Source organism: Scomber scombrus, chromosome 4 (assembly GCF_963691925.1).
Source record: "Scomber scombrus chromosome 4, fScoSco1.1, whole genome shotgun sequence".
In the NCBI taxonomy this organism is placed as follows: domain Eukaryota; kingdom Metazoa; phylum Chordata; class Actinopteri; order Scombriformes; family Scombridae; genus Scomber; species Scomber scombrus.
Window position 1 is genome coordinate 15,766,418 of NC_084973.1, and position 15,577 is coordinate 15,781,994.

General features: G+C 38.5%; 2 protein-coding genes and 1 non-coding gene across 4 annotated transcripts in view; 2 read left to right on the forward strand and 1 right to left on the reverse strand.

Moving 5' to 3' along the window:
* Window positions 1-10,115, forward strand: part of sgsm1a (small G protein signaling modulator 1a) — a 36,465-nt gene extending 26,350 nt beyond the window's left edge. The window contains exons 16-26 of one of the 2 annotated variants that reach the window (XM_062417701.1): window positions 1,201-1,346; window positions 2,045-2,173; window positions 2,260-2,442; window positions 2,886-2,957; window positions 3,158-4,423; window positions 4,771-4,895; window positions 5,316-5,398; window positions 5,541-5,650; window positions 5,783-5,879; window positions 6,298-6,465; window positions 8,652-10,115. In XM_062417701.1, coding sequence (XP_062273685.1) covers window positions 1,201-1,346; window positions 2,045-2,173; window positions 2,260-2,442; window positions 2,886-2,957; window positions 3,158-4,423; window positions 4,771-4,895; window positions 5,316-5,398; window positions 5,541-5,650; window positions 5,783-5,879; window positions 6,298-6,465; window positions 8,652-8,740 — 2,468 coding nt within the window. In that variant the 3' untranslated portion in view covers window positions 8,741-10,115. The remainder of the gene's footprint in view (window positions 1-1,200; window positions 1,347-2,044; window positions 2,174-2,259; window positions 2,443-2,885; window positions 2,958-3,157; window positions 4,424-4,770; window positions 4,896-5,315; window positions 5,399-5,540; window positions 5,651-5,782; window positions 5,880-6,297; window positions 6,466-8,651) is intronic. The other variant, XM_062417702.1, reaches the window with a different exon arrangement.
* Window positions 10,116-11,743: 1,628 nt separating this feature from the next.
* On the reverse strand, window positions 11,744-11,816 carry trnak-uuu (transfer RNA lysine (anticodon UUU)). Its single transcript has one exon. It is a non-coding gene; the product is annotated as a tRNA-Lys (tRNA).
* An 841-nt stretch (window positions 11,817-12,657) lies between these two features.
* On the forward strand, window positions 12,658-15,017 carry gatc (glutamyl-tRNA amidotransferase subunit C). The gene is made up of 5 exons (XM_062417703.1): window positions 12,658-13,006; window positions 13,124-13,174; window positions 13,905-14,074; window positions 14,190-14,293; window positions 14,489-15,017. Exons 1-5 carry the CDS (start codon window positions 12,809-12,811, stop codon window positions 14,548-14,550), a joined length of 585 nt encoding a protein of 194 aa, XP_062273687.1. The 5' UTR covers window positions 12,658-12,808; the 3' UTR covers window positions 14,551-15,017.
* Window positions 15,018-15,577: the final 560 nt, after the last annotated feature.

The window sequence follows — 15,577 nt, forward strand, 5'->3', positions numbered from 1 at the left end:
AAACATTGCTGCACGTTTGAAGTTTGCAAAAGAGCACCTGGATGTTCCACAGCACTACTGGCAAAATATTCTGTGGACAGATGAATCCAAAATTTAGTTGTTTGGAAGGAACACACAACGCTATGTGTGGAGAAAAAAAGGCACAGCACACCAACATCAAAACCTCATCCCAACTGTGAAATATGGTGGAGGGGCCATCATGGTTTGGGGCTGCTTTGCTGCCTCAGGGCCTGGACGGATTGCTGTCATCGATGGAAAAATGAATTCCCAATTGTATCAAAACATTTTGCAGGAAAACTTAAGACCATCTGTCCGCCAACTGAAGCTAAACAGAGGATGGGTGATGCAACAGGACAACGACCCAAAGCATAAAAGTAAATCAAAGACAGAATGGGTTAAACAGAAGAAAATCCGCCTTCTGGAGTGGCCCAGTCAGAGTCCTGACCTCAACCCGATTGAGATGCTGTGGCATGACCTCAAGAGAGCAATTCACACCAGACATCCCAAGAATATTGCTGAACTGAAACAGTTTTGTACAGAGGAATGGTCCAAAATTCCTCCTGACCGTTGTGCAGGTCTGATCTGCAACTACAGGAAACGTTTGGTTGAGGTTATTGCTGCCAAAGGAGAGTCAACCAGTTATTAAATCCAAAGGTTCACATACTTTTTCCACCCTGCACTGTGAATGTTTACATGTTGTGTTCAATAAAAAAATTAAAACATATAATTTTCTGTGCGGTATTAGTTTAAGCAGACTGTGTTTGTCTATTGTTTTGACTTAGATGAAGATTAAAACACATTTTATGCCCAATTTATGCAGAAATCCAAGTAATCCCAAAGGGTTCACATACTTTTTCTTGCAACTGTATGTATATTTGTGCTGTATTGAAAACCCCTGGACATATAGTGAGGACAAAAATTACAAATGTTCAGTTTTAAGTTTTTTTTTCCTTCCATAAACACTTCACTAGAGCATGTATAGTACTACTCATATGCAAAATAGTGGCATTTCTGAATAGCCAAACTTAAAAAAAAACCTATATGGCATGCCTGTGTGACACGTGTAGCGTGTGCCATTATCCTGTAAGAGAAGAAAATTAAAAACGAGCAAAAACAGAGGTTCAAAGGATTAATATTCTCATTTTAATAATCACCAGCTTCTACAGAAGCATTAAATAATTAACATGTCTTGTCAACCAGGGTTGGCATACTGCCGTCACCTCTCCACTGTGCGCACTCACCTTTCTGCCCTCGTCAATCACACCATTGTGGCGCCGGACGTGCCGTGTGATGCCTACAAAGGACTCACACTAGATGTGTGGCAGACTTTCCTCCAGGACAGCACAGTAAGTATTACCCGTGTCAAAGCACTGCAACATTAACTTCACATTAACTGCTGACAGTATGATGTCCATACACACGCACACACACACAAGTCCACTCTTAGACTATCTCTTTCACTCTGTCACTCTTCTGTCTTCTCCATATTCATCCTCTGCTAATCATGTGCCTCACACTATTAGTCTCACAACATAGTTCATGAAGCATTACTAATGGCCCTGGCTGTCAGTCTAAATGTCCACGCCCAGAGTGTATTTGGATCAGTGGACATAAGATACAGTTACCTGGAGTCATGCAGAGTTTGACTTGAGCTTGAAAAAAGTTTTTTTTTCTTTTCTTGAAACTGGTTTATCTATAGACACAAAAAAACTGGTTGCACAGATTTTTATATTAAATCCGAAGATGAATTTCTGATCTTCCTTTACCATTACCATTTGAAGTAAGTTCAAATGGTACTATATATACTGTATATGACAGCTTAGAGATGCCTGTTTTTCATCTAATACATTCTCAGATGCATTAAACATGACCTGTATTGAAATAGGGAGAGCCACTGTGAGGCCTCAGTATAAAAGCTGTTACGTTGTTACTGTAAATCATGTGTTGTGAAGCATCGGGATGTTTTTAGTATAAACTTAAAGACCATTCATATTTACTAGGAAGCAAGTAGTGAGGAGACTGAAGGCATGTCTTCTGTCCTCAGGCCTACCAGGAGCAGGAGCTGCTTCGTTTGGTCTATTTTGGTGGTGTGGCCCCCTCACTGCGTAAGCAGGTGTGGCCTTTCCTCCTGGGCCATTACCAGTTTGGAATGTCTGAAGCAGAGAGGAAGGAGGTCTGTCATTTCCATGATTATGGGTTTGCCTCCAGAGCATTTTCCACCTGAATAGTTGACCCTTGATTCCTCACCTTTCACCCCAGGTGGACGAACAGGTCCGAGTGAGCTACCAAGAGACCATGCGTGAATGGCTGGGCTGTGAGGAGATTGTCCGCCAGCGGGAGAAAGAGCAGCATGCTGCAGCATTAGCAAAGTGCTCCTCTGGGGCGAGCATGGACTGTTCCAGTCAGAAGATGGTCCATCATGACTCCATTGTCAGCAATGAGGTGATGCAGTAACAGACTTTTACTCAGAATTAGAAACATAGCCTGTTCCCTGTTTAAAGGAACATGTTGTTTATGTTGTGTAAGTTATGGCCAGTTTTACAAATGAAGGTAAGTTTATTAGTTATAGGCACAGTTTTATAACCTCTTTTGTAGATCTGGAGGGTTTTTTAAATTTTATAATTAAAAACCTGCATCATAAAGACACATAATTAAAAGATACCGATAGCATTATAAATGTATTATACAGCATTTTTGGAGCTTTAGCCATGTTAGGGACTTTAACCCTACCTTTTTCCTACAACTTCAATGGGTATATGAGTTATCAGTATGTGACAAATCCTCTTTCAATATAATATGAGCACAGCACAGGAGCCAACATACAATAATATTTTATATTATATTTTACATAATAACATCTTGGCCTGAATGTCTTTGTTACTCAGTCCCAGTCCTCCCAGAGCTCAGACAGGCAGAGTCTGGCTCGCCTGCAGAGTGACTCCAGCAGCAGCACGCAGGTATAAAAAACTGACCATACTGCGCCTCCATCGAATTTGTCATTTGTTCATACACGTTAAGTAATCAATTAATTTAGATCAACCAAAACATTATTTACAGTTTTAAAAAAAAGTTTCTTAATATGTGATTAAAATGATGAATGCAACAGTTTCGACATTTTGAACCAATATTCCTCCGCCTGCACTCTCTCTCCTGCTAGTTCTTCACATCCTCCCATCCCTTCCCCTGGAGTAGCCTGCTTCCCTTTGGCTTGTTCTTTCAGGTGTTTGAGTCCGTAGAGGAGGTTGACCAGATCGAGACCGAGCCCAAGAGTGAAGAAACCAAACAGGTGCCAAAGATGCCCAACGGCGCTCTCCAGAACGGGACAAGCTCCCCTGACTCTGGACATCCTTCCTCCCGTAACTTCTCCGTCACCTCTGGTCTGTCAGATGGCTCGCTCAGCACAGAGGACAGTGCTGCACCTGATGCAACCCAGAGACCTGCAGCTGTCCCTCAGGTTCCACAGAGCCCAGTCAAACCTCCTCAAGAAGCAGCAGTAAAGAGTAGAGGTCTGACAGAAGAACCAAACATGCAGGTCAAAGGTGAAGTGAAGGGAAAAGAAGAGAAGGAAAAAGCACCTGATGAGGGCAAAAGTGCAGAAAACACCAAGACTGGGGTGACAAATGATAACATGATCCAACCATCGGAAGAGGCCAACAAAGAGACAAGTCTGCAACCCAAAACTGATGAGGCTGATCCTGAGGGCACTAATATAGGGATGACCAAGTGTGAAGATGGAGGTCCTGTTGCACTAGGAGACATTGAAGGAAAAGAAGTGTCTGATGAGGATAATATGATGGTACCCGCAGTGTCTGCAGAATCCAAAGGAGAACTTGTTGAACAAAGTCTTAAAAAAGAGGAAGATGTGAGTATTGAGGAAACATCAAAGCTCGAGAAAACTGCGGAAAAGGAAGAAAGTGAAGGAAAAGTTAAGAGAAATCAGACAGAAAGGTTGAAATTTGAGGATACAGAAAAATCCAAGACAGATGTGACAGCAGGAGCTGAAGAGCGAAATCCTAGAGCTCCCCAAGTGGAGAAAAGCCTCCTTTTCTCAACTGACATCAGAACCTCAAGAGCAAGAGAAGCGTACTGTGCCTCTCAGAAAGATGAGGCGCCGGTCACGACTGAATCTGATGAGTCTCCCTCAGCCATAGAGATGGAAGATATCCCCAAAGCCAAATTTTCCATGGTGCCTTGGAGCAGGAAGGGACGGTGTGAACCATTGTCTTCCTTAGAGGACTCTGCCCTTCACATGGAGCTCAGGCCGGAGGAGGAGCATGAAAAGCCCAGTCCAGAGGGCACCGAGTCCATCCTGTCTGAGGAGCCGGAGATGGAGAGCCTCTACTCACACTTTGACTCTCTGGCCGGACCTGGAGAAACCAAGAATGAAGTGAACTCTCAAGAGTCTGCTGGGAGTGCCTTCTCTGTAAGCACTTTTTTTGTTTTAATTTGTATGACACCTTTCATATAAAAAAGCAGCTCAAAGTGCTGTACAACAAAAGAAATGATATGCACCAATGTAATACTCTGTCTTTTTTTTGCATCAAAAAAGGCTTAAAATGAATATAAAAGCAAATAAATGAACATTAGATGGGAAATAAAACCCACTTGATAATATTTCTAAACATAAGATAAAAGAAAGTGAAAATACAGTAAATGCCACGTGAATGTAATCTGTAAATTGGTGTCTAGGTCTCTGAAGCATAGAGAACTTCCCTTTTCCTACTGAATACAGACTCACCACTGGTTTTATTCATGTATTTATTGTTTCAGCAAGAGCTTTTGGACTTGTATACATTAAATCTGCACCGCATTGAAAAGGATGTCCAGCGCTGTGACAGGAACTACTGGTACTTCACTCCTGCAAACCTGGAAAAACTGCGCAACATTATGTGCAGGTAAAACACTGATGACTGGCAATTAGAAATATATAAAATAATATAAGCCCTACACTTTAACAGTAATGGATATATAGAAGGGAAATTATATTTGAATTTACTTTCACTAATCTTTTTGTCTGTTACATAAGCACAACTAAAGGGAAAACGATACCAAACAAAGCAAGAAATGTGATTATTGATATAATATTAATTCAGCCTTATAGAGAAGCTTAATAATGTAAAGAGGGGGGGGGAAATTATTTTCCCTTCAGACGTAATTGCTTTGATAAATGTTGAATGTCATTTTGAATAACTTTGTTCAGTGCTGAAGAAAAATGTGGAAGTGCTTCTAAATCTGGACAGCAGTGTATGACTCAGCCTGGCAGATAAAACAGCAAAGTGCAATTCAGTTCACCTTCTCGGTTGAATTTTTTACAGCTACATCTGGAGGCACCTCGACATCGGTTATGTACAAGGCATGTGTGATCTGCTGGCTCCCCTTCTAGTCATTCTGGATGATGGTAAATCAACACACTGAATCTTTTTTTTTTTAATCTTCTGACATTTGGGTGTATTTGTACTCTTAATGATGGAGCAACAGAGGAGTTTTCCCTCTAATTTTCTCACTCCAGCTTTCTCTCTCTCTCCATTCCCTCCTTTCAGAGGCCATGGCCTTCAGCTGCTTCACTCAGCTCATGAAGAGAATGAATCAAAACTTTCCTCACGGAGGAGCCATGGATACGCACTTTGCCAACATGCGCTCTCTAATCCAGGTGACACAGTAAAGTCTTTACACATATTGGTATAAATGTATTGTAAAAGTCAGATACCACTTAATTCATTCATTACCCACAAACTCTACAATTTTCTCATTATTTCTTTCCCTGAATCTCGTCTCTGTATAGATCCTGGACTCTGAGATGTTTGAGCTAATGCACCAGAACGGAGACTACACCCACTTCTACTTTTGCTACCGCTGGTTTCTCCTAGACTTCAAGCGAGGTAAAGCGACGGCACAGTGTGAAAGAGTTCATGCCAATTAAAGGAAGAGGAGAGTCGGTCCTCTCTAAGCCCTGTTTGTTGATAAAATGCTAAATGTCTCTGCAGCTTGTTAAAAAGATGTGCAGGAAGGGATTTGGAAGTCAGATATATTTGTGGAAAAACGTTTCCTGGGAGTTTCTGATGAAATAATTGGCATGAACTGCAACTGTATGGATAGGATTTTTAAGTCAACCATGCTCTATACTAAAGATTGAAATATTGGCTATTATAGTATGTATATAATACTGTATGTTTCCACCAAACTCTAATCTTACATCTCTCAACTGATAACTTGGCTTCTTACAAATTTGCTTCCCATCCGAGCCCAGAAACACTGATGAGGTGGTTTGACCCCGCTCTTTTGTGCTTTGTCTTTCAGAGCTGGTTTACGATGATGTGTTTGCAGTCTGGGAAACTATCTGGGCGGCTAAGTTTGCCTCTTCTAGTCACTTTGTTCTCTTCATTGCCCTGGCGCTGGTGGAGATCTACAGGGACATCATCCTGGAGAACAACATGGACTTTACTGACATTATTAAATTCTTCAATGGTAAAACATGATTCTTTTCAACTCTTGCTGTTCACATATATGCTCCATCATCTATTTACGGTGCATCTTCACAGGTTTTCTAAATTAAGATGATTTACTCATCATTGGGAGTGAAAACAGGTGTATAATGTCTTTTCTGATTCTAAAAGAACTTTTTTTTAATAGTCGGAGACTTTGGTTTGAAGATATGGAAACATTTCTAACAGAAAGACTGTGATGCATGGGTTCATTATGGGAACTGTAGGATCTAGCAAATCTGGCGCTTGACTCATACCAAGAACTAAAAGTCACAATAGCTCGCCCTCTACTGCACCAATTTTGGCCATTCATTTATCAAATCTGTCTCTCACACAAGCCCCCAAATATTATTGATAGTGATAATGACACTGAAACATCATTGTTTTACTTCACTATTCAATCTAACATTGTCTTCATGTTAGGGGCTTTATTTTCAGGAAGAGGTTGTTATTCTGTCCTAAGAAACCTAGAAATATATCCAGTCCTGAATTTGTGGTTTCCAGGATCAGCTAACAAAACATTTTTTCACTTCAATGAGAGCAACTAGAAAGAATTTTCATTTTGTATTGATTTGGTGACCCCTCTGAACAAAAGTGGTAGTGTTTCCTGGCATGAAAACTGCATTTCCAATAAGAACCATAGCCTCTTGTCGTAAAGATCGAGAAAGATGCAACTTGGTCATAAATAGGTTTACTCACTTCTGTGATCTACTCTCTCACCTTCATACAAAGTACTGTTGATTGCCTGATGATTGTTGGTCGTTGTGCTCATAATCACAGAAAGCTTTATGGTGCTTGCTTTGCTCAACAAATGCAGCTAAAGTTGGTTGCATTCAATTAACGTTAGCCAAAGCGTTAGCTAGCTTTGTTTAAGCCTCCAATGTTAATTCATATATTGATGTAAAACCACATCTCACAATGTATTTCATAAATAAAATAGACATATTACATACATGTCTATGAGGAAGAGCGTCAATTAAGGATCGGTTTGAATCCTTTCAAATATTGTTAGTTTGTTTGTGCTCTATCACTGTTCTTTTAAAAAAAAGCTTTTTTGTTCTTTCTCCAACATACAAAAAAAAATCCTTCTTCTTCCTTTCACCTGCTAAAGAACTACTCACTTCAAAATTTTGCCTGAGAAATGTAAAAAGAGGTGCTTTCGGTCTGCATGTCATGAATTGTTTAATCTGATTTTGCTGGGAATCTGACCCGGAGATAGGCATTCAGAATAACTTTGTAGAAATGGCCAAAGCCCTTGCTGATGGTCTTGTTTGCTTATGTCGGTCATTTAGAGGCATAAGTATTAAATTGAGACTGTTTTATAACCGTTTTAAAACTCCTTGTAGTTGCTTTAAATAAATGTGTTGATTTCAGAGCTGCTCTGATCTCATTAACGCTAGTTGCTATTTTCATGTCAGTTTTTCTGTCACAAGAAGTGATAAAAATGTCCCTTTATACCACATTCCATGGCAAAGATTTTTGTCTTTTTAAAAAAGATTGGCTAGGTTGTTTTTCCAACTGTCAGCAAAACACCAGACCTTTTTAAACACCTTAAAAAAGAGAGATAGATGTGTGTATTAATTCAGGGGTCTGGACTCAGGCTATAACTTCATGGAAGTGCAATAATAAATCACCGGAGTACCCCTTTAATTTATGCACTGAAACCTGAGGCTTTACCATTCAGCTAATGTTCAGCTAATATCTTTCTGCACTAAAGTCTGATTTTCAGCTGTAGAGTTTTCATTTGGTTTCTCAGCAGGGAAATTTCAGCAGCTGACTCACTGATTGTATTTGTTTTCAGATATATCCTTGCAAACATCCACAATATATTACATTGACTAATATCCTTTTAATTGGGACATGATTTGTGCCATGAAAAATGGGATAAAGTGAAATACAGAGCAGAAATGGAGAAAAAATAATTAAAACTCTCACAGGCTTCTGTTCTGTGATTGTCGTGCAGGGCTTGATTTTAAATGTGTTTCTGATAGATACCACTCCAGGTTCCATGAAGTTAAAGGACTACACGTCTGTTCAAATCTCTGGAAATGTAATAAACAATGTTCCACTGATTCTTCTGGTTTGTAGTAGCTGAAGCTGTTTTTGTTCATGCATATGTAGAAGATGTGGAAAATGAACCTGATTTTTTCTTTTCTTTGTCTCTTTTAGAAATGGCTGAGCATCACAACATAAAGCAGATTCTGAGCCTGGCGAGAGATCTGGTGTGCAAGGTGCAGATGCTTATAGAGAACAAGTGATTGGTTGTGGTGTTTGTCTTCTTTTCCTTCCCAGTAAAGTGTAAACGGCTGTAGCAGCACAAGAGTTAAACACATGTACACACACAAACACACACACACACACACACACACACACACCAACACACTACATAAAGCCTTTACAATCACTGTTTGCTGCTATGAGCTTTACTAACTGTATCCACTATGTTGTTTGTGTTGTCAACGGGTGTACGAGAATATTATGCTTCATATTTGTCAGTATGTTCAAGTGAAAGCAAATGTAACAGGAGAGCTAATTCTTTGATTTGTAAATGTTTTATTCAGAAATCCCTCAAGTGTCAATCTTAATCACAGTGCACTTAATATTTTGAGATGAGGATGGTTGTAGTTGCACATTTCAAACCAAAATACAGAGCTGAATTCAACCAGAGACTATATTTATGAGAAAAACATGTTGTGATAATAGTTTTTAGTACTTATTTTAATAGTTAAAGCCTACAAGATTACATAAAATGTTGGTAATAGAAGCAGGTTCTCCCCCTATCCCTATCCCCTAATGAAGGAATGAATGTCAGCAGACTTTTATGTTTTTACCCCAAAATCAAACTGATTTTCACTGATGACTGATCTAGAAAACTTTTAAGTCTTTTAGTCAAAAATGTAACCTCCAATCATGTTTAACAGACTGAACCATTTCAGTGATTTAATATCCGACAGTGTTTTCAATGTCTTGAACTTGCCTTGTCTGCCAAATAGTATGTCTTTATTTGTCATGTGTGAATTGTATTGTAACGAGGGAAAATTGTGTTTAAATTACGAGAATTATATTAAGTTATCACATGTAGAATCATATCCTGATATTTAAGTGGCTTATGGATATCTGAGCAAAGATTTACACAAAACATCAAGCCTGATTTAAAAGTCCTCCAAGTTATGTTCATTATCCAGTGAAACGCTGTATATTTTGTAAACAGTGCAGTTTACTCACCTTGATTTTTTTTGTATTGTCTTGTATTGTCTGTTAGCATTTCCTATAAGTCTGTTCTTTGAATCAAATCTTAATTTCAGCTTGAATATGATTATAAATTGGGTGATATTTTAGTCAACGTGACCAAATCTTTAGTGTGAGTGGCCTCATCACAGAGTTGAAAATGAAAGGTTAATGATCTGCTGCTGACTGATTTTCAAAGTTGATTGCAAATGACCTGATGTGAAGAAAACTGTTTTTATTGCTTTGATGATTTGGAATTCACAAGGACATACAATATATATATATGCTTTTAACCCCTTCAATTAATATTAATGTTTATTTCAGTTAAATACACTCATGCTTTTCATTGCTTAAAATTTAACTTCTTCAAGTGTTGTTTCATGAATGTGGTAAGATGAATTGCAATTAATATCAGTGTTTCTTTGTGAATGCTAACTGCTGTCAGAAAATCTTAATTTATTGTAACATTTATTTGCCTAAAAAATATTTATTTATTTATTGATTTTGTCATGCAGATGCTGCTTTTTTTTGTAAAGCTGATATTTTTATTTTGTGCCCAGTTCTAAATGTGTATTGTACAACAATCAAATTCTATACTAAGAGTTCATATATAATATATATATATTAAATGGTATATGTTCTTATTAATAAAAAATAAAAATGGAATCATTATTTTTCCAAAACACATTGTACTGTGCTTTTTACTAAATTAAATTATTGTGACACGAATGAGTCAAAAGTATTCAATAAATGTAGAGAGTCAATACAGATCATGTTATGCGTTATACAAAAGCACACCCTAGTTACATACATAGTACTCAGTACATTTATATGTATAAAGAAACATATTTATTCAAGTTCACGTTTCTTTAATTACCACATAGCTCGACTGGTGGAATAAATCACAATATAACAGAATAACTGTAACACATCACCTACAACACCAGTGCAAACATAAAGGACAAAAGCGCAAAAATAGAAGATAGCAATATCAGTCAGTCCATCTTTTACATAATAAATAAAAGTAATATGTTTTCAAATATTGAACAAACTTTTGTACAGATACTCATCAACCCTGCTGACCTTTTTAATCCCTTGAATTTTCCTCTAGCACCACCAGCAGGTCAACGTTTTCAGTTATCCAGTGAAATATCTTGTGCAATGGAATAGTTTGGTTCAGATGTTCATGGTTCCCACATGATGTGCAGTATATCTTATATGCTATCTGTATCAACATAACTATTGGATGGATTGAATCAATGAAATTAGGCACAGACATTCATGTCCCTCTGACAATGAATTGGAATAACAATAAACATTGAAACGGGTGTTTCTTGCTATAATTATTCCTCCTGTTCATACTGACCATTAGTATAGGCTACCCCTTCATAATGCACTGACACATAGGTGATGGGAGCCAAATTCTACAAGCCTCATCTTTGCACAATTGTATTTAAAAGTTTATCTGCAGCTAATATGAGATAATGTTGTCCACATTAGTCAAATCAAGTCTTCTTTAATGTTTAAGTCTTTTTAGTGTCAAAGTCCCTCTTTTTGTTGCTATACTTCCACCACAGCTCAACAGGGCAACACTGTCCAAGGAAACACAAAGAGGAAATGTATCAACGCTAAAAATACTGTAAATGTGGCATATATCCCCTCAATATAACTAACTCAGACTGCTGACTCCTCATATAAGCTTCAGATCAACTTTTAAATACATTTTTGCACAAATTGACCATGTGGACACACTGTGGATTTTAAACCCAATGACTAACATTGAAGGCACATTGGAAGGAGGATCTATTAATAGTCAGTATGAACAAGAGTAATGGTTACAATGAGGGAAACTTCTTTCGATATTCATATCGACACCTGACTGTTGTTTTCTGAACTTTTCCTTTAACTCTTAATATCTTGCCATCATCATTATGACCAAATTCATAGAAGTTGTCAGCTTTGTGGTTAGGAACTGATTGCAGTCCTCAACAAACCTCTCTGGTCTGAACTGTATTACTACACAAAAGGACTATCGCCCGAACAGGGACTTGAACCCTGGACCCTCAGATTAAAAGTCTGATGCTCTACCGACTGAGCTATCCGGGCGCTCGAAGACCACTTGGACCCTTTATTCTTCATAAAGTCGTTTAGTGCTTGATTGTGTACATCAATTTTATGTTCGGTGTATCGTTACACTTTACTAAATACTTAAACTAGTTTTACGCCGGAGCGGTTCATAAAACATTTACGCCATTTTACAGTTAGGCTACAGTACGCTTGCACCACCAGCTGCAAAGAAAACATGCGTAATGGCGAAGAGTGATCCACTTTTACATCAGTGATGTTTCATTGGACGTCCTCTTCTGTGGTTGGGGTTGTAGATTATGTTGTGGTTAGGTGTAAATACCTGCTTGGATAAACAGGAAATTAAAGTTTGGATTACGTAAATCATTATCATCTCAAAACGTCAGGTCGCATTTTTGGAAAACATTTATCGACAGGGCAGCTGTTTTCTACAAAACCCCTCTAGTTTCGAAATGCTAGCAATGTATGCAACTTATTTCACAAATGTTTACATTGGTGACGTTTTGCATAAGAAAGTGGAGTTTTTTAACATAGCGATTGTGTACCACAGTCTAGACACTGTATTTCAACTACAGCCATGGCTGTGTAAGCGAATAAGGAAGTAAGTGGAAAGTAACTTCATGTTAGCCTTCTTCTCGTCACTTCTGGGATAACTACGACAAGCTTTGTTTATTTCTAGGATAGAAAAGTCATGTCCCGCCCTACTCTGCCTCTGATTGGCTTATACTCAGATTCTTACCCCTAGCCCCAACCAATCTCACTCCTCATTGCTAAATTAACTCTGACGTAACCAACCGAGATAACGAGTATTAGCGAATCAGAGGCAGAGTAGGGCGGGACATGACTTCGTCATCCTGGGAAAGCAAGTTAGCACGTCTCATTAGCTACAAACGTGAAGCTAGTCAGGACATGGGTCCTTAGCACTGACTTTCCGGATGAGTTTGTGAAGACAGAAGATAATGTGATACTCTTTTAATACTTCTCTGACATAGCTTGCTATAAGGTTGCCAAAAATGTCGGTGTTTGGTTTCACCGCTGGGCGCACATGGAGTGGCGTGTCACAGAAAATAATACAGCCTTCATTGAAAACCACCAAAGATCGATACTGTGTATCAAGTGTGGTGAACCTCCACAGGAGAGGCAACAATCGCCTGTCGACTCACACCACTAATGCCACGCGTCTGTTCAGCTCCCAAACACACAATCCAAAGGTATCATAGAGGTTCATGTTTATTTGAACTGCAGTCGCTTTAATCATTAGCATGCAAAACTGAGGAGGTCAGACCACCCTGAGCTTATCCTGTCTACTGTGTGTGTCTCTTCTGTAGGTACCACGGGTTGCAACATGGGAAGCAGTACCAGAGGACCAACTTCCCCAGGTACAACCATCATAGTACACATCAGGTCACCAAGAATTACCACACATCACGCAGGTACTATAATACTATACGTATTATGGTATTGCCACGCAGGTACTATAATACTATATGTATTATAATACCCAATTCTTGGTGACCTGATGCCTTGAAATGCTTGTTACATTTTAGCTATTTAATAGAAATCTTATCCAAAGGGAAGCTATTAAAAGGATAGGTTAACAACTTGGTTGACTCTGGTGTCAATATGAACACTAAAAATGACTGTTTTGAAAGATGGATGACTGAAGCTTTATATTATCTTCAGATAATCTCATAAATACATTTTTGCACAGAAGGAGGCTTGCATATTTCGACCCACATCACTTAGACTGTAAGGGCGACAATGCAGGGATCTTCTAATGGTCAGTACAGAAGGGATGAATATTGCCACATAAACATATCTCAATGTTCATCATGGCACATAAATGTTGTGTTAAGATGGGCCTGAAAAATTGTGAACCTGTCCTTTAAGCGTGACTAGTTGAACAGGCTAATTGTACTTGCATTATTTTTATGTTACTTAACAGAAACTGTGACATCAGTATTACACCATGAATTTGCCTTTGACCTGACTAAACAGATGTTTTCATGTTTTAAAGGACAAAACTGCACAGTAATGTCAACAAAACAATTATGCATATAACAAGTAACAGAACACAAAGTTCTTACCAACACCACTTTGATTTTACAGCCAGCCCAAATCCCTGCTGACCTGGTGGACAAACTGGAGCGACTGGCCTTGGTTGATTTTCGCACGAAACAGGGACTGGACTGTTTAGAGAAAGCGATAAGATTTGCAGATCAGCTTCATGTTGTGGACACATCAGGGGTTAAACCAATGGATTCAGTTTTAGAGGACAGGTATGGTTCAGATGTTATGTGTGTATTAAAAAACAAGCTGTTTATCATTTGACAAATATGGCAGAGCGGCAGCTGAATTTTCAACAGGTGTATTGTTTCATCCTTGCACATTCAGAGCTTTATACCTGAGAGAAGATGCAGTGCAGGAAGGGGACTGTGCAGAGGAACTGCTGCAGCTCTCCCAAAACACAGTTGAAGAATATTTTGTGGCACCGCCAGGTAAGAAGAAATCTGAATACATCAGTGTTGATGAAAGCATTGGTTGTGTGTCACATGAAGCGCAGAGAATGTACATGTGCACATGTGACTGTGTGTGTGTGTGTGTGTGTGTGTGTGTGTGTGTGTATTGAATGTCTGTTCACTTGTAAGTGTGAAGAAAAAAGGGTCTAATAACTTGTTTGTTTTTTACCACAGGAAATATTCCACTACCGAAGAGGGAGGAGAGAACCGCCATGCTGAAACACTCTGAGTTTTAGAAATATGTTGATATTTATAACTTATTTTGGGAGGTTGATGTGTCTTTGATGAAATACTATTAACAATCTGTGAAATTAAATCCAGAACCAATCACTTCACTGCTCATCTGCTGCCATCACCTAAAATAAGTAGTGTCAGATATACTGAAAGTTTCACAAGTTCTGAAACAGGAAAACAAAAAAGCAGCTGGCAATTCGTTAATTTTCAGTTTCATTTGACAGTTATGTGTCAACTCATCATTTTGTCAAAATGGTGAGTTAGTGTTGGGGTGTGTGAACAATAATAACAATGGTGGTGCATTGTTTTGATTTGTGATTTATATTATCTACATGTCCTGTTTTCATCCTAGTGTTGTTTTACTTTGAGAAGTAAATCTATTTTCTCTCTTGTTCTGTTTTGTTTCCATACCAACATGCATAAAAAACAGTTATAATGAAATAGATTAAAATAAAAAGAGAGACTATGACGTGTTTGTCAGCTACAGTTCTTTTTATGGTGGACACTTATTTATCCTTACACAATAAATAACATCTTCAAATCCTCTGTAAATCTATAATTCATACCAACACCTTCCAATTCTCTGCCACACCTGTCTGGTAAAACTTGATTTTAATGTAGTAGGCTACATTGATAAATATGCCTGGGGCAAGTAAGTAATGATCAAAACATTACAAACATGCACATAGCAGAATATAAACCCAAAGTAATTCATTGCTGTGAGAGTTCATGACAACACAACAGTTCAGAACATCATTTAACAAGAATACACCACGTCCTTAGACATGCTCACCTAACCTGCGTCATATTTCTTACGTAGTTTATTTTTTAACAACTCTGATGATCACAGGTGGGGCATTAAGGCTCATGAACGTAGCTCGGGCAAAGTTATCATGAAAACATTGCAATCATTCCAGCAGAGTGATGTTTGGAGAATAGAAACCGAAACTGATCAATGAGTGCAAAACAAATCTTAAAGGTGACTGTGTTGATCAGCTGAGGCAGCTTAACGTGGTTCGGGCAAAAGTA